Source organism: Neolamprologus multifasciatus, chromosome 18 (assembly GCF_963576455.1).
Source record: "Neolamprologus multifasciatus chromosome 18, fNeoMul1.2, whole genome shotgun sequence".
Lineage (NCBI taxonomy): Eukaryota > Metazoa > Chordata > Actinopteri > Cichliformes > Cichlidae > Neolamprologus > Neolamprologus multifasciatus.
Genome location: NC_140456.1, coordinates 15,057,152 through 15,082,587, shown reverse-complemented (window position 1 = coordinate 15,082,587; position 25,436 = coordinate 15,057,152). Strand labels below are relative to the sequence as shown.

The 25,436-nt window shown below is 39.2% G+C and overlaps 1 protein-coding gene and 1 long non-coding RNA gene across 3 annotated transcripts in view; both read left to right on the top strand.

The window, feature by feature from the left end:
• b4galt2 (UDP-Gal:betaGlcNAc beta 1,4- galactosyltransferase, polypeptide 2) overlaps positions 1-25,436 on the top strand; it is a 214,791-nt gene that overhangs the window by 100,181 nt on the left and 89,174 nt on the right. For both annotated transcript variants that reach the window (XR_014870507.1, XM_085139623.1), the window contains exons 3-4: positions 817-935; positions 2,699-2,815. Coding sequence is in view for 1 of the 2 variants with exons in the window: in XM_085139623.1 (XP_084995749.1) it covers positions 817-935; positions 2,699-2,815 (236 nt within the window). In the remaining variant the exon portion in view is untranslated. The remainder of the gene's footprint in view (positions 1-816; positions 936-2,698; positions 2,816-25,436) is intronic.
• Positions 2,822-23,219, top strand: LOC146497578 (uncharacterized). The gene is made up of 2 exons (XR_014870508.1): positions 2,822-15,052; positions 15,212-23,219. It is a non-coding gene; the product is annotated as an uncharacterized LOC146497578 (long non-coding RNA).

Here is a 25,436-nt window from a genome sequence, read left to right as displayed (position 1 = left end):
TTTCAGTCACATATAGATAAACTGCATTAAGATACATAAGCAGGGCTTGTTTTTGTTGCCTTGAATGATAAAAATCATGTAATACTACTTAATATTTTTGGTGAATCAAATGATGCGTGATGATTTGAGCTAATGAGTTCCCGGCCGCTGAAGAAAGACATGCACTAATGAGTGACATTTTGCAGTTTGGAGAATGAGTGCTGAGAGTCTGGTTTGTTGAAATGAGGTCCATGGTTTGGGGGCTTTGGTCGGAGCCCAAACAGCGAAGCTTTCTCGGGTGTTTTAATGATGGCGGTTCTCAGAGCAAGGGGCTGGATTTATCATCCAGGCCAGAGATTTAAAGCATATCTTTCTTTTAATTTGGTCTCATGCACATAAACACACTTGCACACTGATAGATTTTGACTCATCGGTACTCAAAGGATTGATTTGCAGAGATGTAACATACTGTATGATGTGGGTTTATCACTAAGCTGCATAATTACTTTCCATGTGTTTACACATCTGACTTCAAAGTCTTTGTTTGTTTTTTTAGGAGTATGGGTTTTCCAAAGCCTGTGCGTCTTATTAAATGAAGCATTATGCGAAACATATCCCTTGAAATCATTATTTCTGCACACATCACTTTGATACACGTATAGTGTTGCTTTGAAGCTAAAAGCGTTTGCTCCGTGTCCCTCATTCCCTCTCTTGTTTTCTTTCCCCCCCATCATGTCTTTTTTCTTTCACTTCTTTCATGCCCTGTCTAGTCTGTTACCCAACTCATCCCACTAATGCTTTTCTCTTCACTTTCTCTGTCTCTTTTCTTTTCCTCAGTGGGGCGTTTGTTGATCGAGTTCAGCTCCCAGATGACGATGGAACGAGTGCAGAAAGAAAATCCCAATGTGACCGAGGGAGGCCGATACACGCCTCCAGACTGTCGGCCCAGATGGAAGGTCTGTAGATGCATCGCTATTTGTATTTCACAACATTTGAATAAACTATATTTCACATTGTAAATATATTCTAGCAGAAGTCAGCTTCTCCCAGTATAAAAATAAAAGATGAGATTTAGTGCCTGATAAAGTGCCTGAGACTTAGACGAAGTCACAATGATGAGGTACTAAACAAAAATGTTGAAATAGACAAAATTATGAAAAGCTAACACAATACAGTTTGCTTTGAAGACGGAGAATTGTCTGGAAACTCGCTGAGCGATACTGAAATTTGAATAAGAGTGATGCAAGACAGAAATAGAGAATGTTCTCTTTCAAAGTAAAAATCATGTTTTAAATGGTGCAACTTTTATTTTGAAGGTGAAAGTTTGTTTGGGTTCAGTGAGCAATTGTTAAGTTGAAACTACAGGCAACCGCAGCAGTTTGTTTTGGGGGGTTTTTGGTGCCCCAACTTCTATGCAAACCTATATTTACCCTTAGCAACCAAATGGTGAGTGAATACACATTTTCCCTGCTTTCATATCGGTGGTTATCAACTTTCTCTGTTAACTCAGGTTTTCTGCTTCAGGCTCTCTGTGAGCGCACATAAAATGCGTGATGCTTTCAAAAAGAATGGGTGATACATTTTATTTCATAGCATTTATAGATCTTCTGACAGCCAAAGGTAACACTGGTCAAAACGAATCTTTCAAACTTTAAGGTGTTTTTATTTTACAATCAGTTTGTTCCTAATGTGATAGTTGACTATTAGCGATTTGAACCTTTAAACATTACAGGACAGAATTCAGATCTGACACTGACCTTAAGTTCAACGTTCGCTAATGTCTCGGTTTTGTATCAGCCAGTGAGCTGCCTGTATAGGAGCAGTGCCACCAGGGATCGTGGCATTGCTGATGACCACAATACCCATCTTCACTTCAACACCTGCAAAAAGACTAAAAACACAAACACGCATGCAGAGATGCGGCAGAGAAGATCCTCAGACAGTCAAAATTTGAAGTTAATATATATACCACAAAAATTGTGACTCACCTTTTCTTTACTGATGTTCTCGTTTAACTTTGATGGATCAGCTCTCTTTTACTGGAGTTCATTTTCACTTTTACTTTATTTAAATTAATGGAGACAAATGAAACATTGCTATATTGGTGTGGAGGGCAGCTTTTTTGAGAACTTCCTAATTTCAGCATTTTCAGTGGTTGACTTTCTCCTCTACATGACACCTCTTTGAGTATCTGGGCAATTTATGTGCTCAACTATACAGAAACCAAGGTTAGTTTTCTGCCAATCTTCATCTGAACACAAAATTACCATGAACTCACAGAGGAGATTACGGTTCAACCTTGGACACCTGAAAATGACTCGCTTCAAGTTCAGAGACACGGCCCCTTAATTTGTCTCAAGTATGCGATGCCAGTGAGCTCTGCTCACTTGGCGTGCTTTATTCATTATGGATAAGAACCCGCTTTATGTTCACTGTGACATTAACAGGAGCTGTGGAAATAACAGTTCACTCGTGTTAGAGATTTAGTTGGTGTGTGTTTGTGGTCATTCGGTTTGATTCAGTGTGTTTATAGTGCCACATTACAAGAACAGTGACCTCAAGGTGCTCAAGGAAAACTTCATTTTGAACAGGAAGAAACCGCCAACAGAACCAGGTTTAGGTCGTGGCAGTCAAGTGGTAATGTCTGGGATATGATCTATAATAAATCTACATATTTAGTACAATCAGGTAATGAGCTGAAACTGTCCCTGTTGTGTAGGTGGCCATCATCATCCCGTTTCGTCACAGAGAGAATCACCTAAAGTACTGGCTCCACTACCTCCACCCTATTCTCAGACGCCAGAAGATTGATTACGGCATCTACATCATCAACCAGGTAGGATGTCAGAGAGCCTGAACGGCAGTAAGAACTGCAATACGGCGTTTCTTTTTAAGTGACCTGGTGGCTTCTTGGTGTAGTGGTTAACAAATTTGCCTTTCACGTGAAGGATTTCTGGTTTGAGACTGTGAGGAAATACAAACCCATCCACAGGAGGTCACAAGCCAGGATAAATGGGAGGGTGGGCATTTGGCCAAATCAAACGTGCAGATCTGTGACCTCCTGGGAACTGCGGTGACCTCCAGGGAAGCGGCTGAACAGACCACCTGTTTATTTTTAACTGACCAGCAGTTGCATATTTAAGAGTCTGCAGGCTTTGGTAACACCTTCATGTAAGTTTGAGAGAGACACAGGAGAAACAACGGAAGAAAATTGACGCTGATGATCTGAAACTGAAAAACAATGATTTGTTTTCCATGTGAGTAATTTATCAGACTATTAATGAACATAAATAAAAGTAGGCTTATTTTTTGTATGATTACGTTTCGGCTTAGGTCAACAGAAAAACAGGCTATGGACCGACTTTGCTTTTGCCAATAAGTTGATGACTTCTTTGTGTTTCTCACGCTACTCATTTCTGAAAATGAAAATAATGAAGTGCAACTCTTCATTTTCTGATTATGTATTTCTAAATTTCTTTTAAAGGAGGAATTAATTATTTGTTATTTATAGCTGTGGGATGTCTAGAAATCACTTGTTCAGCAGTTTTGCTTGATAAATTATATTAATGCTTAATTGGTTATTATTATTAATCCGTGGACTGATTATTCACAATACTGCACCATGAGCAAAAGTCACAATCTTGAATTTGTGGTCATATTCCTGGTTAAGTTCTGTTGTGAGCGAAACAAACAATGTTTTTAACTCTTTCCCCTTGATTGGGGGTAACTCTCCTGAACTGAGTGGTTTCTTTCTTATTTCATTACTTGTCATTAGGTGTTAAAGTAAACATATTAGAAATATTTTAGTGGGGTTAGGTTAGTTGATATTTCTGAATTTCCCATAGGTATGAATGGTTGTGTCTCTGTGTGTCAGCCCTGCGATGGGCTGCGACCTGTCCATGGTACCCCACCTCTCACCCTGTGGTAGCTGCGATAGGCTCCAGCCAATGGTTAAGCAGAAGAGACTGCTCCGAGAGCCTGACCTGTAAAACTCAAAATACACTATGACAAGAGCAACAAAGTACATCTGTCTTGTATTAAGCTGTAAAAAATTATTGGACGAATTCATTGCTGCATGCAACTGAGAACAAGTCATCTTCCAGTCCCTAATGGCTGCCTTCCCCCCTCTCCCATCCCAAACTTCTTCATTGACTGTCTTTAACCCAAATAACAGCCCATCTCCAGAGCAACATATTTACTATCACTCGGTTCAGAAGATGGATTTTTAAGTAATATTGCGAGAGAGAGTGTGTGTGACTCTGTGGCGAGAATAACTCTTCTTCCACATTATGGATAATGAGCTCTCTTTTCTGCCCTTTTGCTCCCCGTGGGCCTTGTGCAACGCCTTAATCACTTCCCCTGTGGAACAGGCATTTGGTTTCGCCTGCCCTGCTGCGCTCTGCTCTTGATGTGGTTATGTTCCAGTGTCTTACTCCTTTGCTCTCGTCCTCTCTCTCTCTTACAGTTATGCACACAAACACACACACGTAAACACATCTGAACGGTTTTTAATCTTTCTTATATCAAAAGTAAAGCTGTTAGTGAGGGTAAGAGCTGTTAGAGTGGGTGCAACATCTGAAGCATTTTTAACCTAACCTTCTCCTTTCCTTCCAGCCCATCTCTCATTGGCATTTCCATCACAAGACTGTAAATACTTCTGACTTCACCTTCAGTTTTATCTCCGGGCGGTTTGCAGGCACAGAGGTCTTATGTCATGCAGTTTCTGTTTATCTTTTGACTTGTGATGTTACACGAATCTCCTTTTTTATGTTTTGTTTAACTGAAAAGTTGGACTTTTTGAAAAAGCGAACATGTCATGAATAATAATAATGATGACAACAATGAAAGTTTAAGTGTTGCTAGTGAATCTAGGTTCCCAATTTTTGTCTGAAACATAATCATACTGCTTTTTTTCTCCTCTATCTCAAAACCTCTGTTGATGCTGCCATACAGTGACCTACAGTGCTGAAGAATTAAGCCAATGCATGAGGGCCAAAGTCTGCAGTTAATCAGAAGCAAGTTTAGCTCCTACAGCATAAAGCTTTATAGCAAAAACAAACATATTTACTGCCTAGTAGATAAAATAGTTTTGTTCTGTAATTTCCACTTTTGTAACACTTCCATATATTTAGAATGAAACTTATGAGTTTAAACTAGTGCGGTTTAAGCGTGTGAATTATCACTATCCCCTCCCATTGCTGGGCTTCACTTAGACTAATTAAATCAGTGGACTTGTCAGGTTGTCCAGTGATGTGGTTTATTTGGGACTAATTTATAAGTATGTTTGTCAATTCAATTCAGTTTTATTTATATAGCATCAAATCAGAACAACAGTCGCCTCAAGATGAGGTGAAGTAAATACCATAGAGTAATACAGAGAAAACCCAAACAATCAAGTGACCGCCATTAGCAAACACTTGATGACAGTGGGGAAGAAACTCTATTTTAACAGGAAGAAGCCTCTGGCAGAACCAGGCTCAGGCTTTTATCTATTAACCAATAACTTAGTACTTCATCCACTGGTAACCAACCAACCAACCAGTCAACGGGTGATTTTATTATCATGTCCATCTTTAATATACAGTCTCTGATTCTATCTGGTCTAATATTTTGACTGACAGCTGATCAGCTGATTCATTTTTTTTTTAAAACTCGACCTCTGATCAACATAAGAGCTCCCAATCTTCATTCTTGAGGCTTCCACAATGTTTGCCTGAATAATTCCATTGGTAACGTTGTTTCTTCCAGCTATTACGGGTCTCTGTTAAAGAGGTAAGTCAGGACACATGAGTGCTCTGATTGCCAGAACACCTCTAAGAGAGTCACAGGAAAAGATGCTAAAATGAGGCAGAGATGAGGAACAAGCAGGCAGATTGAGTGGAAGCGAATCAAAGCGACAGAGGTGGGACTCTGATGACAAGAAGCCCTGATGTATCTGACACGGTGGGCGATTAAACCTTTACACCCGGCGTCACTTTCCAAAAGGATAGCGGAGAGAACTTTGCTATCATGCTCGCTCAAGTGTTGAAAGAGTGAAAATCTGTAACCTTTTAACACGGAGTTAAAAGGTTGGAGTGGGGGTGTTGCACTGGTGTGTGTGTCAGGGATGGAGGTCATGCTGTGATAATTTCCACCCTCCGGGCTCATCTTGGCTAACAGAAAATGGCTGTCATGTCCTTCGAGTCAAAACAGGCTTTTTGTGTATGTGTCACTCACACGCACATTCAGCACTGTGCAAAACACCCCTCATTTCTTTGTATTTTGCTAGGAAAATGGGAAATAGATGCACTAATTTCTTGAAACATCTGCAAAAATACATGGAAAAAAATAGAGTTTGTGCACTTTTAACAAAATCTGAACATCAATATTTGCTGTGACCACCTTTATTCTTCTACACAACCTGTCTTTTTTTTTTTAAGTTGCCTGACTTCTGATCTCAGGCTTCACTAAAGTTTCAGTAATGTGCTCTGGTGAGGCCAATCCATGACTTATATAGTTTCATTGTGCGTTATTGTAGAACATTGTCATGCACTGTCATGCTGAAAAATGAAGCTTTTGATAATCGGATGTCTTTCAGATGGTGTTGCATGGCGGATGAATATCTGATAGCATTATTGTGCATTTGCAATTACAGAATTTTGACATCAGATACATATCCCCAACGCTGCTGGTAAAAGAGTTGTGCAATCACTCAATCAAATCCAGGCTTTTACTGTGGAGAACTTTTGTCAACTGAGGTTTTAAATGTGCTACACAAATACATTGATACTTGACTTGGTTCATCTCTCGGGTTAGGTGCCTTTTTATGCTTAAATAATTCATAATAATCAATAATCCACATCAGTGTTAAGTGGCTCAATAAACACTCCTCATAAAACGATCAATTACAAGGACAGGACTGAAAGTGAGTGAAAAGGCAGCCAATGTCCAAAGAAAAACTGCAAAAGACCGAAGAAAGCATGAATTATTGCAAAAGTTCACTCTTTAAAAAATTACATGAAAAGCTGACTTCTTGGAAGCAAAATATACAGAAATGAGGGGTGACTCAAGACTTTTGCACAGTGCTGTATATGAATCTTTGTCCTTCAAACAGATATTAAATATCCTCTTTATTTTATTGAAGGTCAGCTAACAGCTACGCACTGGAAATACAACCCTTTACAATCACCAAGTCTATTTCACATCAGTGGGAAACAGGAAGGCTGTGTTGTCTGGTGTGATTTTTCACCCACAGAGTTGAAGCATCAAATTTGGCCCAAGCATCCTCACAAACATCATCAGCATATAAGCTCACCTGCCTGTTTTTTAAGCACACAGAGCAGTCTAGTGCAAGAGTCCTGCAACACATCTCACTTTCACAGATGTCATAATTGTGTGTTTTTGTTGAAACTGCAGCACCACAAACCATCAGGACTGAGTGAACCAGCAGCTAATGAATGATAGATGTATTCTCAGATCACATCGTATTTTGTACAGTATAGTTCATTATTTAAATAAGAAACTTTTCAAGCTTTTGAATGGCTAAGAAAATCTGATATGGTCATCCGTCATTGCACTTCATTTACACAAAGGAATTTTGGTCTTTTGGAATTAAATTAGTCCACTTATCGTTACATATCTACTTCAATAATAACCATTTATCTGTAACTTTGCAGTCCTCTCTGCTGACTGGAAACATTTTTTAACCCACCAGATTCTATGTTTAGAATATTTTACTACAAAACAACTCCTTTCAACCTCCTGCCACCTCATACCAGGTATGAGTGCTGTGCAAGAGCAATGATTTATCCATAAGAGCAAAAGTCATTTAACTTTTCATAAACTTAAGAGCGGTTTCCCTGCTTGCTGCACCGTGTCACTGCCCTCAACTGATAATTTTTAAGCAGCTATCATCTCGCTCTGAAAAGCGGTGGTGAAGCTGGTGAGGTACAGTGAGTAGGCGTTGCAGAGGGATCATGCGGAAAGTGATATAGCAACCTTGCTGTTCTGCCCTGCTGCTCTGTGTCCTCTCTGCAAGCCGAGGACCGGGGCCAATGTTTGTTTGTTGGCCATCAGCTCATCGCGTAAAACTGGAGGAAAGCCCAGAGAGAGGCAAAGAGCGGGACAGAACAAAAAGAAAAGAGGGTGAGAAAGAGGGTGAGAGACAGAAGTGATGAAGGAGGAAGAGCCATCTGCTGTTAGGACTTTTTATAAGAGCTTAAGGTCACTTGAAAACTGGACACATTTATGTATTTCTACGAGGAATGATCCTGCATTAAAATCACACCGAAGCAAAAATACAAATTATAAGCAAAATCATTATTAAAACCAAAAGCACTTATCCTGCAGAACAAATGACCTCTGTGACTGTGTGACGTTATTCAGCTGTTAATACTAATGCACCAAGCAATATTTTATTGTTGATGTCAAGCTAGTTTTAGTAAGAGTTATGTATAATCTAGTGGTTCTCAACTGTGGCGTCAGGCTTCCTCCTAAAGGTCAGGAAATAAATATGTCAGATTTAAAATTTGTACTTAAGAGGAAAAGGAAATGTTCTGCTACACAAGACTGTCTTCGGACTTTTTTTCTGTTCTTATGTTACTAACATAAGAGTCATTTTATATAGATTTTGTTCTTTTTTTAACAAAGCTTCAGGTAGCCAGCTGAGATGGGCCACGTGAAGCTCCAGAGCCTCAGGTTTGCAACCCCTGACCTTGACATTTGATTAGCAGCTCGAACTTTAGCAAGACATTAAATTTTCATAGCTCACCTTTTTATGAATGTAAAACTGTATGCCAAATGGACTACACCTTTCAACTAAATGTAAGACAAATAGAGTACTAATTTTCCTTAAAAATGAAGAGGTAGAGTAGAATAAAATAGAAATAAAGAAAGTTCAAATAGAGATATTCCCACCATTTGTTGTTTGCATTCACGTCTTCACCTCAGATCCAGCAATGTCCGTCTCTGAGCGGACACCAAAGGATCAGGAAGGATTAAACGGTGTGTATTCCTGTTTGTATTTGTTTGGACTTTAAAGTGAAGGTCACATTAAGGCAGACTAGATGGTTCATTGGTCTCGGGACAGGCAGTGAGTGTGGGTTTATAGTGGCTGGTGTTGTGCATTTCACTGGGTGACATTTGTTGTTTTTTTGTTTTTTGTTTTTGTGCTTTCATTTCATTAAATTTCAAGAGAGCAAACACCCGTGTCCATTTATTCTTGCTGGTAAATTTGCCCATAATCATCAGTCACTTTCCTTTTTGTCTTCACTTTTGTTTTGAGAGTCGAGAGTTTTCTCGACTTTGACTTTGCCTGTTAGGATGCCTGGGTCATTGACCCAGGGGTTTTGAGTTTATTATATTATTTATAATTTCTAGTCTTTGGGTTTTCATTAGAGTCATGTCTTATGGTTTGTCTCTGTGTAATCCTTAGTTGCTGTCTCCCCTGTCTGCTATATCCCCGTGTCCAGTCGGCGTCTGTATCTGTCCTGGTCCCACATTTCTGTTCCCTCTGTTGTAGTGCCTGCATGTGAGTCTGTGTCTTTTGTTCAGTCTGTGTTATGTGTTTCCCTTACTTTGAAGGTCTCTGTCTTATCTCAGTGTGTTCAGTTTACGCTTCCTTGTCTCGTCAGTTCTGATTTGCCCCAGCTGTGTTTCCCTCCTGTTGTCCATTCCCTGATTGCTCCTCTATGTATTTAAGCCCTGTGTTTCAGTTTGTCATTGTCGTGATCTACCGTTTATCTAGCTGTGTGTTCTGTCCGTGTAAGTTATTTTTTGGATACTCAGTTTTGTTACTTTTTTGAGTTTAACATTAAAGCTGTTTTGAGTTACTTTCTGTCTCCGGAGTCTGCACTTTGGGTCCTTCTCCTGCCTGCACACAGCCGTCCCTAACACTGCCAAGTCACACGTAGAAGAGGGCACAGTATCCAGTCAGTAGTATGGTGAAAATTAAAGATGAGCGTATATCAATTATAGCCGCAGCTAATTTTCATTATTAATAAGGTGACATTTTTTGGGCTGTAAAATGTCAGAGAATAATGAACAACATCCCTCACTTCCCTATTCATTCAAGAAGCACTGAACCAGTTTCATCCATCTAAGTGTAAAGACCTCTAATAATATTGGAGGTTGATGTGGAAAAAAAAAGTACTAATTGTAATATAAAAAGTGCAATGTCTGCTTAATTGCATCAAGTGATACAGTGGACAAAAGATAAAATGAAAAATGCTAGCTCGTTTTGGTGCCTGCAACATGCATCAAAATCAACACGTCAAAGTTTGGATCGGGCAACAAGACGCTGAAAAAGTAAGCAGTAATAAAAAGAAACTGCTGGATGAACATTTTGCATTTGGTTAACTGGTAACAGGTCCCTAACATGATTGGATGTACCAAGAAGATTTTTTTTCTCAGTTCCCAGATTCATACACAATATAAGAAACAATGTGTGTTTAGCAATAATTCACGTCCTCAGGTGCCACTGCACTAAAAACAAGCATGGCTCTGTCATGAAAATCCCTGCACAGGCTCAGGAACACTTTTAGAAATCACTGTGTGAACATGGTTCACCCTGCCATCTGCAGATGCAGATTAAAGCTCTGTCATTCAAATAAGAAACCATATGTGACCCTCCATACGATGTACCTCCATCATGTGTCTGAACTGGCGGCCCATCTGGACATCTAGAAACATTTACAGTTTTTGGAGCAGCATTGCACCCATCCAGATGATGTCTTTTTCTAAAAGTGATGCATATTTCAGCCAAACAATAATGAACCAGCTATTAATCCATGAAGTAATAATCCAGCTATTACAACTATTAGAAGAGTCCAGCTGAACTGCCCTGCCTACAGTCCAGACCTTTCAATATCTGAAAACACTTGGAGCATCGTGAAAGAAAATGGTACAATTTTCTATATATTTTCTATATTCGATTGTGGATAAAATATAGGTGCATGAGATTTGCAATTAATTGCATTTTGTCTTTATTTACATTGTACACAGCAGGCTAACTTTTTGGGGGAGACTGTGATTGTATTTAGTTGTTCTTTTCTTTATATTCTTGGAAGGTGTGCAGTTGAGTGAGATATTTGGTCTTACAGTCTTAATCTTATAAAGTTGTTGTTTGCTTGAGCTTTGCATGCATGGTTAATGCACTTCAGTGTTTCTCTGCTGTCCGAACTGTAAATGTAAAAAAAAAAAAAGAAGGAAAATGAAGAAAAGGGAAATATGTGCAGCTGACCATGGAATAGGATATTGATCTTATAAAAACAACTGTGTTCCTTTTCCTCCTCCACCTTGCCCTCCTGCAACTTTGTTTGCTGGAGCGCTGTTGCTGTTTTGAACTGCACTAATGTTCTTGTTCGCTCTTGTACCCTTAGACCCCATTAAGTCCCAGGTGCAAAGTGCTTGATGTGCTAGCACTTGCCTGCGCTTTGATGAATTATAGATTCATCAGATTTAGCTGCAAGGTTCTTCTCTTCTGTCCTGAAGTTTTCAGAGAGCCAGTTGTCAAACATAAAAGTTGCAAAATGTACCATGTCTACATGACTTTAATGTCTAGAGATCCACCTAAAGTGGATCATAGTGAGATGCATTAAAAAAAATCAAATCCAGAAAAAAATCAGAGAGAAATAACCCAAAAGTTTTTTTCATGTTTGCTTTCAGACCGTCACTGTCTATAAAATGAATCGATCACTGGCTCGGTTTTTAAGACTTTCCCATCATCAAAGTAATTCAGTGATAGTTACAAGCAATGTTCCCTCTAAGCTGCGTGCATGTGCAGTCGCGCACTGCAGGCACGGTCTCTGCGCACAGAAAATCTGTGTTGCGCATAAAAAAAGTGGAGTGGGCAGATATTTCTGATCATTGTGCCATTCATTTAAAGCTAAATCTAAATAGTAGGCGTAGAAACACCTGTTGGAGGTTAAACCTGAGCTGTCTGAATAAAAAAGAAACGAAAGACCAAATCAAGAAAGAGATAAAGCAATACATAGAGGAAATTCCACAGAAGAAATTAGCCCAACTGTGTTTTGGGATGCATTCAAAGCTGTACTCAGAGGGAAGCTTATTGCCATAACTTCAAAACAACACCAAATGAGGAAGGCCCTGTACCTAAGCCAGGCCATGTTCCTCAAATAAAGACAAAAAAACTGCTTTTCTTAACTCCCTAGACTTACCATGTATTGGTACGCAGCAAAACAGCAAACTAACTGCCCCCATCAGTCACGAAGAAATATCTAGAGCAATTGACATTTTCCAAATCGCCTGCTTTCATTAACCTTTTCTCATAGTTACTATTTAGTTATTTATAATTTCCAGGTAATGAGTCAGGATTTATTTTCTTTTGCGAATGCAGTGTTCTTACCAGTGACCAGGTATGAGTAAGATAAGATAAGATAAGATAGAAATAGTCAAAGTGTGTGTGTTTTTCAGGTTTATTCAAATTATGCCACCATTGCAGGTTTTGATGTTTTGTAGAACAAAAATGTTATTTTGTTCTTTTTGTTTTGTTTTTTTTTGTTTTTAGCCTTTTCATGGAAAACTTAAACCATCCGAGCTTCTACAAAAGAAAATAACTCAGTCTTAGTTCCCCCAATTTCTTTATAATTTGCCAAACTGTGTGGTCATAAAAGAAACAACTGCTACTTTTTTGCAGGTGTTCCTTTCTCCAATTGTAATTGTTTTTACATTCAAATCATGTGACGTTCATTGAAACAAATTTTTCTGAAGGTCTATGTTGCACCTGCCTGTGTGTTTACTTAATGTGCACAGACATAACCATGAATTTAAATTTTAGCATTTTAGTGATGCATAATTAAATGTGTGCCGCCCCCCGAAATCAGTTTCTGCTTGAATCAAGGAAGCATTAACACCAAGCTGTGGAGACAAAACTAAAACATCAAGCTAAAGAATAATGCCATCTTTACTGTGCAGTACAGTTGTGAGGCTTTTATTTTACTTCTGGAGTTTTGTTTCATTTTTACACTCAGTTGTGGTTCAAGCCATTTTTTATTGTCCCAAATGACCAATGTGAGCTGCAGCAGGTGTTTAAAATAAACAGTGTTCCTCGTAGACACTGGAGTAAACAGTACAAGAAGTACAAACACCAAAGGAAGAGACTAAACTAGTTTTAGTATATACAACCACCTTTCTGGAATTACAGACAAAAGTACATGCTGATATACACGATCGATATGATTCATATATCGCCATTATTTGAAGAGTTAGTAGGAAATACAATGTACCCTGGAGTCATCAGAAATCCTCTCCCCTGTGATCCAGCTGTGATTTATCAGAACAAAGCTTTTCTTAAGGTAGTCTTTTTTTTTTCTTTTTTTTTCTCCCCAAGGAGCTCCAGCTTGGTCTGAAATTCTACCTCAACAGGCCACCTTAAGGCCACCAGGGTTTTGGGACATATTGTTCCCATATATTCCTTACTGGAAATAAATCCCAAACTAACAAAGCAGAAATTAGTGCTGCAGATTAGATTACTAGTAAGGTGGCTTGGGCACTAAAGTTTGTGAATGCAGTAACTTAAGAACAAGGCAACGTAGGAGCTTTAAATTGATACCATAGGTGTGTCTACTGGGAGGGCTTAAAGCAGGGGTCTCGAACTCCAGGCCTCAAGAGCCGGTGTCCTGCAGGTTTTAGATATCACCCTGGGTCAACACACCTGAATCAAATGATTAGTTCATTACCAGGCCTCTGGAGAACTTCAAGACATGTTGAGGAGGTCATTTAGCCATTTAAATCAGCTGTGTTGGATCAAGGACACATCTAAAACCTTCAGGACACCGGCCCTTGAGGCCTGGAGTTTGAGATCCCTGCCTTAAAGGTACTCTTTGGATGAGAGGTGAAGAACCTGAAAAAGAAGTACAGCTCCCTTCGAGTCGAGATGCCTTATACTGAAAATATGTGACTTGTCAGCAACTTTTAGAAAGCTATTCAGCTCCTGGTAGGTTATTTCAATTAATTATATGCCTTTAAGACTCCTATTGAACATCTTGCCAAGGCTGTTCACTGATTTCTCTTAAAATATGTGTCAGTTTAGCGAATTGCTAAAGAAAGAATCACTGCAACACAAAATGCATTTTAAGCTTTAATCAGTGAAATCTCAACCAAGCTGAATACAGTTATACAAATAAAAATCTATGTGGTAACATTCTTAAAGTGAGTTATTTGAAGGAAAACTACTGACACACCTGAAGAGGAGAGTTTGATCTCTTCCTAGTATTCTGATTTCTTGACAGCGAATCAGAAGTTGCATGTCTGTGCAGGGAGCTGGATCTGGTGACCAAGCTTGAAGACTTGATTAACATTTAACATGACTTGATTAACATGGTAATTAGTATGTTCAAGCTGTTGCCCAGGATTGGTGTCTCCAGTTGTCTTTTCTGCTGCTGTGCCTGACTGGACCGGCATCTCAGTCTCTGCTCCAATCAAGCTGCGCCAACAATTGCACCATCTGCTTAGTTGGGCCGGCTGTGATTAATTGTGCCTGCTGATGTGCGTTGTGGTTGTTTTTTGTCACTGTTTTCTAGGTTAGATTTTACCTTCTTACTTGCTGTTGTGGTTACGTTGCAGTAGGTTTTTACTGATGCCTTCTTGTTTTTGCTTAACACATTCACTGCACCTTGACGCTGGGCGGGGGATTCTTTGTTTACCACTTGGGTTTAAAGGCGCAACTCACTAATGTTTATTGGTGTGGTTAGTTGGGTAAGATAGAGGAGGATTTTTTTTATTTTTAAGAAATCAGGCAGGAAGGACAATATAAAATCCTTTATTTCCTCTTTTTAAATAGCACTCATTGTCTGTTAGTTCTTTTATTGTTTATAAAGACTTTTCATTTACTGAGAAATTATAATTTTGGCTTTACCTTCTTCTGCCTGGTCATTAATGTTATTTCCCTTCCCCTCTAAGCAGCTGGAGTCATAACAAAGCTCAGCAGCAGTTCTACATTATAGAAACATGCAGGTGTACATTAACAGAAAAACAGAGAGGACAAAACACTGTAAAGTTGTTTGTTTGTTTGTTACTGTTTGATTTTTTTTAACAGTAAAGATTATATCTAAGAGGTATTTGGCAACAAAGCCACGTGAATCAAAAAAGTACGTTATCAAATGCACTAAAGTTTGAACTTCTTGTAGCATGCCATGCACCTGGGTGCTACTTTATCTGCTTTCTGTTTCTACCTTCATTTAACTGTAGCGATACAGAGGCTAGCCCAGATGTGATGTCAGGGAATCAGTGTCAGACTTAAATCAGCTACATTTTTAGAGTCAGAAAAACTGCAGACATGCTTATAGGCTTTTGGTTTCCTCATATAAACTTTGTGCGTGACTGGTTGTGTCGACTCTCTTTTAAAATCATGTTGTTGATGTTTGTTAGTCTTTGAAAGCCTGAAATCACCTGTTTCTTTTCTTTTCTTTCACCTCCACTCAGGGCTAAAGCATTTTGATGTTTGAATAGTGGGCCTTCACTGTTCACACAGTCCACTGCAGATATCAGCCACACAGCCAAACTTCATAACCTTGCTACTCAGAGAGCTGAGAACAGCTGTATGAAACCTTCTAACTGCTTTGACAGGGCCTCGTTAAAACGGCCTGAAAATGTCACTCTGGTTCAGACCCATTCGGTGCTCTGCTGTTTCCCCAACAGCACTTACCTCAGTCTCACGCTTAAACTGTCTGTTTGACTTCATTTTCCTGCAGCACACACAGCTGACAGAAAAGGCCAGATAAATAACTGTTTTTATTTTTTCTTCTTGCTCACAAAGGTTATGGGAAAGGATTAATAATACACCTTTAGTAGTGGAGAGGCCTTGGCTCAGGTGGTAGAGCGCGTTGTCCACTAATCACTGGCTTCGAGGGTCTCTGACCCCTCCAGCTGCCACAGTGTCCTGGGGCAGGACTCCAGATCCATAGCTTGCCTCATTGGCTGCAGTGAGTTTATGTTAATAAATTGATTTCTTATACATTTATAAAAAAAACTGCAGTTTAAAAATTATTACAGTCACCTGTTGTTCATATCCATTTTATACAGTATTACTTCTAAGGATTATTTCATGCTTGTCCTGTTGTTTCTGTTGGTATGTTCAGATATTCCACCAGATTAACCATATTCTTCAGAACGTCGGTTGGTCTTATTAAGCGTTGGTCTTATCAAGAAGATCGAACTGTCAGCATTTATAAATAAATGCAGTTCTGGTGATTGTTATGACCACTAACCATCACGTAGATCCATCATTTTAAAGGCAAATCAAATGCAAAGTCACAGCACAATTATTTTTAACATTATGGGGCATATGGGGCACAGAATAGCATAATCACTTTGATCACATCTGGGAGGCTGATGAGGTAAACAGAAACACTACTTCACTGCTGTTTGATTAAACCACCTGTTCGATTGGCCAGGATAGAGCGTTGCAAGACGTCACATTGTGTTGTGAAGTCAAACAAGGTTCTCCTGTGCAGATGATATCGCTGCTTTTTTGTGAATTGGATGACTTTACTGTATTTATTTTATCTCTGTTTAAACAAGGCCACATATTTAAAGCTGTACTTTGCTTCATTCATTGCATTGCATTAATTATCCTGTTCCCAGGAGGGTGGCACGGATGCCCCTCCGGTGGTCCTCCTTGGGCTCTCGCACTCTGGGGCCTCTGGATGTCTGGAGCCTGGATCTCCTCCATGCCTGCTTCATGCCCTGGGGGACAGGGCTTTGGCTCTCTAGCACAGCGGTCCCCAACCTTTTTTGCGCCACGGACCGGTTTATGCCCGACAATATTTTCACCGACTGGCCTTTAAGGTGTCGCGGATGAATACAACAAAATAAAACTAGTACCGGTACCGAAAAAAAAGAAGATTTATTCATAACACACGTGAAAAGACCCAGGAAAACCGAGTTAACGATAAAAACGATAACAAAATAACGCTGAAAACCCTGACAACCATACATTTCACACCCGAGCCTCAACTCTCGCGGCCCGGTACCAAACGGCTCACGGACCGGTACCAGTCTGTGGCCCAGGGGTTGGGGACCGCTGCTCTAGCAGACCATTACATGGGGAAACCTTTTGAATACAAGCGCGCTGATCCACACAAGTGTGCACACGGGTGTTCACTGTTCATAGACATAAACTACACCTTTATTGGCTGCTATTTCCAAGCACATTGTGCGCTGTCGGTCCTGCTTGCTACACAACAACATTCAATATTTAGTATTTACTGCTGTTTACACTTAGCTAGATTAACGTGATGCTGTTGTGTTTAGTATGTTGCTCTGTTTTCTCTTCCTCTTCTCTCAAAAGGTGATCCAGGAGATTTTTTTTTCTCTTTTTAAGTGCTTCTGTTTTTCTTTTCCTTCATCTTTCTTTCTCCCTTTCCTATCCCTCAGTCATGTCTGTCCCGTCTGTAACAACTGAAAATAAAATAAAATAAATAATAATAATAATAACAACAACAACAACAACAACAAAAAATTATCCCGTTCAGACAGTTGACTTTTGTTTTCCATGGAGCACACATCAAATGATTGTCCAGTATTGTGTTTTACATGCGCTACATAATAACATTTCCAAAGTGCAGGCCATTTCTGCAAAGGATTTAAATAATGCCGCTACTGTCGAGGAAACGCGAATAACAATCTGATTTCACTCAGGAAATCAGTGTTAATGTAGTATGGATATGACCCGCATGCAAATCTCGGGTAAGTGACCTCAGATAGAAAGATACCTTTCAGTGGGAGCTACTTCAGTAATAACTATCATAATAACCTGCAGGTTTTTAATATTCTGCAACCTTCTTGTCTCTTAATGCATTTTATGACAAAGGCAGGCATACCTATTTATTTATCTCTCTGTCTCCTCTCTTTGTTTCCTCCTACCCTGCTGCTGCACTTCATCTTTTGAGCCTACTACTAGCATAAACACGGAGACGAGTTGTAATAATGTCAGCAGTATTAGAGATCACCGGCGGGGATAAGACCATTGTGTAAAACATACTGTGGTGAGCTATGAAGCACAAAAACTAGACAAGGGAGGAAAAAATACTGTTAGTAATAATTGCTTAGAAAATTGCTTCAAAGTGCTTCCCATTCATTCATGTTTCCATCTAATGGCTGTGCAGAGATAAGTGAGACATCCTGTAACTTGGACTTGTCTGTGGTATGAGAGGGCCACTTTGTTTCTTCTCTCTCCTTCTAGACAAACCTTTATCATTACTGTGTGTGTGTGCATGCATGTGTATTCCCACTTCTCAAGCACATCAAGTTCTGCAAACAGCGTCTCATTTGTGTGACAGGGTTGTTTGTGCTCAAGCATGCCAGATGAGGCTTATAAGGACACAACAGTTTGCATTAGTTGATGAAAAGCTGCTAATGCACATAATTATTGCACATTAATGTACCGCTTTTGCTTTATTATGCAATGTTTGATGATCAGATGTTAATCGTGATGCTGCAAAACTTTCAACTTTATTACCTGAAAATGGCAGAACTAAGCAAAACTAATCTGTTACAACAAAGATGTTACTGCTGTAGTTTACATGGAAGACGTGTCTGCAGACTGACTACTGAGCGGTAGTGTCTATGAAGGTTCTCAGTCATCCAGGTCATCTTAGTCAAAGGAGCTTGCAAAGACAAGCGTCTGGATTTCTGCTTGAAGACGTTTCTTCAGTTCTGAAGAAGCTTCTCAGATGAGAGGTGAAACGTCTTCAAGCAGACGTCCAGACGCTTGTCTTTGCAAGCTCCTTTGACTGAGCGGTAGTGAAACTTGACAAATTGCATTTTCTCATTGTTTCGGTGCAGCACAGTAAACTGTACCTCTTTGCAGTGAGTTTCACCTAAAGACTTCCAGCAACCAGTCACCAACCAGTTGGGGAATCACATTGTTCCCTAGCTTCTGTGGCTATGACCTAATTTCTTCTACTGTACATGCACAGAATCTGTCTAGGTTAATATTTCAAAGGTTTTATCATCTTTTCAATTATTTCTTTTCAGCTGAAAGTAGCTTTTATCGAAGTCCTTAATTATCAAGAGAGAAAATGTCCTTTTTTAAAAGAAACTGAGATAAGAGGCATACGTCTTAATAATTTATATAATAAATATATTTATTATTATTTATAAATAAAAAGTACTCCAACTAGAAGCTTTCGGGAAGTGGGATTCTCTTGTCATTTCAATCCCACCAAAGTTTGAAAGCCTGCTAATAAGGGAATATTTTTGACTCTCTATTCAAACTGATTTATATTCATATTTCTATACATTAGAGGGAACATTTACAACAGACCACTTGCCTCGTAGTTTTAGTATTAATTTATACTTCTCTTTCAAGATAACATGAGGGTTAGTTTATAGCTCATCTCACTGATCCCAATAATGTTGCCAGGTGCAGACATATCATGGAATAATTTTGAAAAAAAGTCGTTGTGATCTGTTTCCAGGACCCGACTAACAGCCGAGGATGTCGGCTGTTAGTCGGCAGTGGTTGGCAGGTTGACTACTGTGTTAGAAGTGCCACCAGTGAAGCACTTGGACAGCACAGGTCTTTACTCTCCCACATCAGATCCCCATCTTTATCTGCTTAGTTAGGTTTTTGGTGACAAACAAAACTTGTTTGTCATAGTTTGCTGTTGGGTTTTTCACACCTGAGTTCAGTTACGTTGATTTGGTAGTTATAGAAACTGCTGTGCACGCATCTCACAGATGGGTGCTACGGGCCACTGAGATGAATGTCAGTACAGCTTAACTGCACCATCATTGCTTATCAATGAAAAGCAGTCCTAAGCATTTTTCAATGAACGAAAAAGAGGAAGGAAAATCGGCTATCAATCCCAACATGAGGCTGTTACACTCTCAGCATTTTAGCTTTCAGGAAAGAGCTGCTATTACTCCTAAAACAAGACCAAATTTGTAATAAATTCTCAGTTATTCTTGAGTAGTCTGCAGGGTTATTCAGGTTTAAACTCAAAAGTAGAGGTGGAAGAGACACTTCCACCTCAATTATTCTTTATGTAAATCACAAATTACAAACAAGGAAAAGTTGAAGCTTGTGGCAGCAGCCTGTGCATTAGTCCCACCCTCCAGCAGCCATGCCTGTTCCGCCTTCATCCCTGCGGTCTGCTGAATGCTTCTGAAAAAAAACTTTGAGGCAGTAGTTTGACACCAAGGACGGTGTTTCCAGTGTTTGTGATGGATGTTAAAGCGGTCAGTAATGCAGCGATCGCATGATGGGCCACGGGATGTGGTGTGATAGCTGGTGTTACATCAGGCCATCTAAAACCGCCTCTCTGAGCCGACTGACCTTCAACTTGTTTATTTTTGCCTTCGTGCCAGCAGCCCAGCAGCAAGGAGAGGACGTCTGGGTAACAAGAAAGGCATTCGACATCTCGATGAGGAAACCCATTCGACCGAAGCGCCATGTTAAATCCACTAGGAGGAAAAAAATCTCTGTCAATAGCAGCTAACACATCTTTGAAAATCATACGTATTGATTTGGCAAAATGAATCTGACATTGTTCTCCTCAAGGTCTCAGCAGGAGAAGCATGTTGTACTCTGAGGATCGGCACAGCAAAAGCTTCCCTCTGAAAAATTAAACAAGTGGAGGTTTGACTGTGTGCTGGGAAATGGAGGCAAGCTGTCACGACATTTGATATGACCTTTGATCCCTGTTTTTTTTTTTTCTTTCCTTTTGTGTGTGTGTGTGTGTGTGTGTGTGTCGGTGGTATGGCTTTAGACAAACAGAAATAAGATGGAAGAATGAAAAAATGAAATTAATTTAATATTAGAGAAAAAAGAAGTCTGAATATGTTCTTCGTTTTTCATCCTTTGTGCACAAAAAAATGGAGTAACTGAATTTAACTGAAAGTCTGTTGAGCAAAGGGTTTGAACAGGGCCACAGTTACTAATTTCAAGTGCATTCAAAGTTTTTAGGTGTTGAACTAATCTTTAATGAGCTCTTTCAGCCAGGGTTTCAGAGCTAGATTTAATTTTGCTGCTAAGCGGAGAAGATGCAGATCTGAACTGCACCCATTGCTCTTCAATCTTGGGAAATAATATCAGAAGAGACAAAGGAAGCATGTTATAAAATTAACAGTCTGATTGTTGCTTATCAACCTCCATAACATAAACTATACAAACATATAAAAGTGCTGTGAAAGGATTTGTGGTAGAAAGCAGGCAGGGTGCAAAAAGAGCAGCTCAGAAGTTTGCATGGAATATTAAACTTGTCCAGTAGTCAAATGTTCTCAGAACAAGATAAGAAAAAACAAGAAAGGAGATAAGATATAGAAAAACAACAATGTTTAAAGACAGCTGAAGGTTAGTTTTGACCTCATATTTAGCTCCGTCCCCATCCATCCATTCATTTTCTTAACTGCTTTTAAAATTTAGGGTTGCTGGAGCCTATCCCTGCCGTCAGGGGGGCAAAAAGCAAAACTAGGTGATAAAGAGAGAGCAATGATCTGTGGCCAATACCTGAAAAACCATTTTCTTTATGGAGGTTGTCTTGTTGTTGCTTCTCCAGGGCGCCTGTTGTCACTTTCATTCGCACCAAAGCCGATGAAAGTGATTGACGGTTTATGTTTCTGAAAAGACAAAAATGTCCTTTCTTCAAAAGTAGTCTGGATTATATTCATAAATCCCCCAATATCCCCGTTTCCCATCCTGTGCTCCAGCTAGCATGGCTCTAAGCTTGTCCATGTATGGATAGTGGGATGTGATGTTAAAGTGTGCAAACACCCATCACTTCAAAAACTCAGATGTAAGTGGGATTCTCCTATCCATCCAGTCCCACTCAAGCTTGAAAACATCCTAATAAGAAAACAGACTCTGCATTGGAACTCATTTGTATTCATATTTTTAATACTTAAAAATTAACAGACCTTATGGTAAAATAACATCGCATTAAAGAGGCTTGCACTTTAACCTTTTCATTCCATTCAGTAATTATTGTGCTTATTAGCTCTGCAGTTGTGTCATCTCCTAAATACCAGTGGCGCTCTCCATTAGAGTTCAGTTCAGAAGCAGAAGGAAAGCTTTGCATTTGTTGCATCAGCTTCCAATACTTAGACCATTAATTAAACCTAATGATAGGTTGCTAGCAACCAGCTTGTGGGTGGCTAGCAACCTCACAGTTGTTGATAAAGACATTACATTATGCAATAAATGTCTGTAGCTTTAAAGTGAGACATGCTGTGCTGCATACTTTTTTTTTTTTTGCAGATATCTAATATTTGGCATAAACTGATAGTAGAACACCAGCAAAAACAACTACATTAGAGACTTGATATGTAACAATAACTATAATGCTCCAATAAAAAACATTTATTGGCATACGTTTTTTACGAAAAGTACCGGTAGTCGCAATTCGTTGTGTAATCAAATTAATAGCAATAATTGATCGCAAAAAAAAGGTTAAAAGACAGAACGCAATAGAATAAAGTCAGATTATTAAAAAATAGTTTCAATGAGAATCTCAACACATGGTCTCGTTTAAAGGGGTCTACAGAGTCAACTAAACATAGAGAGACTATTCCAAAGTCGCCACAGACTGAAAGGATCCTTCCATCTCTAGTCCTCAGTCTCATATGAGGAACAACCATTAGGATAAATGGGATAACTAGTGTGGAGCTAGTGTCCATTTAGTATTCTGTATGCAAGTATGAGAATTTTAAAATAAATCCTTTAATTTACTGTGAAAAGATGTAAGGAGCATAAGTTATGTGTAATGTGTGTTTAATAGAATTCGTTATTAGTCTGGCAGCTGCATTTTGTATCACTAGGAGGTGTGAAAGAGATGATTGCGCTTGTAAAAGGAGCATTGCAGGAATCTGGGGGGAGTTCAGCTCAGGAAACTATGGCTCGAAATGTAAAAATGTTTCAGAAAGTAAAGCAACAGGAATGTGAAATAGATTTTATATAAGAGTCAAAGACCATAAAAGAATCAGTGTGAATGCTGATGAGCAGAAAGAAGCAAGCCCTGGATTGATTCTTGGATTTAGTTCAGGAGGAGCTGTTATGGTTGCTTTGTCTCATAGAAATTAAAGATAAGGTAACTCTTGGAGAGCCAGTCACTAATCTAGGACAATAATTAACCCAAGTGTGCAGCATATTGAGCTGGGGAAGCTTAAATGACATATAATGGATTGGATTTATATAGCGCTTTTCAAGGCACTCAAAGCGCTTTTACAATGGCACTATTCATTCACTCTCACATTCAGACACTGGTGGAGGCAAGCTACGGTTGTAGCCACAGCTGCCCATATATATATATATATATATATATATATATATATATATATATGAATGTCATCTGTATAAAGGTGATCAATAATGCCACCTAAATGAAATATGTAGAAAGAAAATAATGATGAACTCAGGATTGATCCTTGTGGAGCCCCTCAGATTAGTGAAGCAGTGATCGAAGGGAACATGCTCATCCAAAAAGAGAAAGTCCTGTCAGACTAATAGAAAACCAGTCTAGAGCCAGAGATACCAGCCAAAACCTTAATCCTGTTAACATGCTGTGGTCAGCGTTACAAAGTACAATGAGTCCAGAACAATTCCCTGAATCAGATGCTATTAAAAGATCATTATAGACCTTTAAAAGAGCAGTCTCAGTGGAGCGCTGCTTTGGAAAGCCAGATTGAAAAGGGTCAGACATTTTTAATTTGAATAATAAGGATCTGAATGGACGTTCCACAACTTTTTTCCAATAATTTGCCAATAAATGGTAATTTTGAAGTAATTGCAAGTGGAACCTTTATCAAGATTAGACACTAAAGATATGGCAAAATGGCAGCTGTAACATTGTACAGGTTCACTGTAAAAGCAAGGTGCTTTGCTGATAATTGAAACAGGAAATGGACTCATTACTGGGGTAGAAATGGGAAGGCCAGGAACTTTCAGCTGGTTCGACTCTTCATGAACTCAGGTTAATCTGCATTTTCAGCCTCTGCAGCATAAAAGAGTATTTTAAAGAGAAGAACAGTGTGTTTCCACAGCCTTTAGTTGTTTTTCCAAATGCATAATCAAAATGTTCCTTTGTGCTGTTTGGTTTTTAGTCATCTCACACTCTGCTGTTTTGGTCCTCCCACATTAACCAAAGTCAAACACAAGGTTTTGGTTAATGTTTGTTTTCTTTCCTCCTTATTATTATTATTATTATTTATTACTTATGTTCCATGGAACATAAGTAATAAATAATTGTTTAATTAGTAACTGTAATGTGATTAGTAAATGTAGAATAATGCTATAGATTTCTGTGTTTTAGACACACGTGCTCCCCTTCATATAGTATTCATCGGCATAAATGAAGACAAGTGTTTTTCTGCTTTACTGTGTGTTGCTCCAGCAGTCTGAATTACTCCAATAAACAGGGTATTTCTAGTACAGACTTTCCTCTGTGTGTTTATTTATTACCTGTTGAAGAAATTCATCATGTGTGTGCCCACAAAGGCAGCATAGCATGCTTTCTCGCTCATATTGCAAACGCCACAGCACAATACTATAACAAATTAGACTCACACCTGAACGTGGAGCAGAGCTAATGGGGAGTTAAATCAGGAAAAGCACCTTGACCATTTCTTTTACCTTGTACTGAAATGTAATGTTCGCAGTGACATGTGTGTACATACAGAGAATAAGCACTGGGGTGCAGATTTGTGGGAAGGTGTTTATTTCAGCAACTTGCAGCAATTTAAGTCTGTTTGGCAGTTGCTAAGGGAGCGAGCGTTCGACCCTGACTACTGTGTTTCACAGCCTGTTGTGTCTCTGCTCTTCCTGCTGCCCTTTTTCTCCTGCGCTTTTCTCTACATTTCTTTCTGTACACTATCCCTGTTCCTTGTCCTTCTTCACCTCATCTTTTCTCCTCGCTTTCACCACCTGGCAACTCCCAGAGAGACTGTGGTGGCTGCTGATGACTCAGGGGAGTGTGTGTGTGTGCGTGTGTGTGTGTCGGTGGAGGAAATTCAGGGAATCATTGCCATTCTTTCTCATCCTCCCGCATGATGGATCACCCAGCTGGGGAGAGACCTCATAGAGCCCAATAGCTACCAAACAGTACTATCAGTTCATAAAATGAGCATTTTAATAAACTAGAAGAAAATATTTGGAGTTAACATACAGAAAATACCGACAATGTTTATATGTACTCTTAATTTAAGATGCAGAATACATTACTATGCAAATTTATTGATATTTTGGTTCCAAGCTAGACTTTCTCATCATTTTTTAAAGAGCTCTTGAGCAGTAGTTCTCCATGCTGTCTGAATCTCTTTGGATATTGCCTGGTTTTCACTCACTCATTATCACCCTCATTGTTTGGTTTTTTTCAGCCAGGTTCATCAAAGTAGTATTTTTGCACTAACAATGTGATTTTGTAAAATCTATTAGCAAGAAATCTTTCATATCTCAGCACGGTGTGTGGTGTTTCCTTAAAAGTTTAAGAAAACCGGACAAGCGGAGGACAAAAATAAATAAG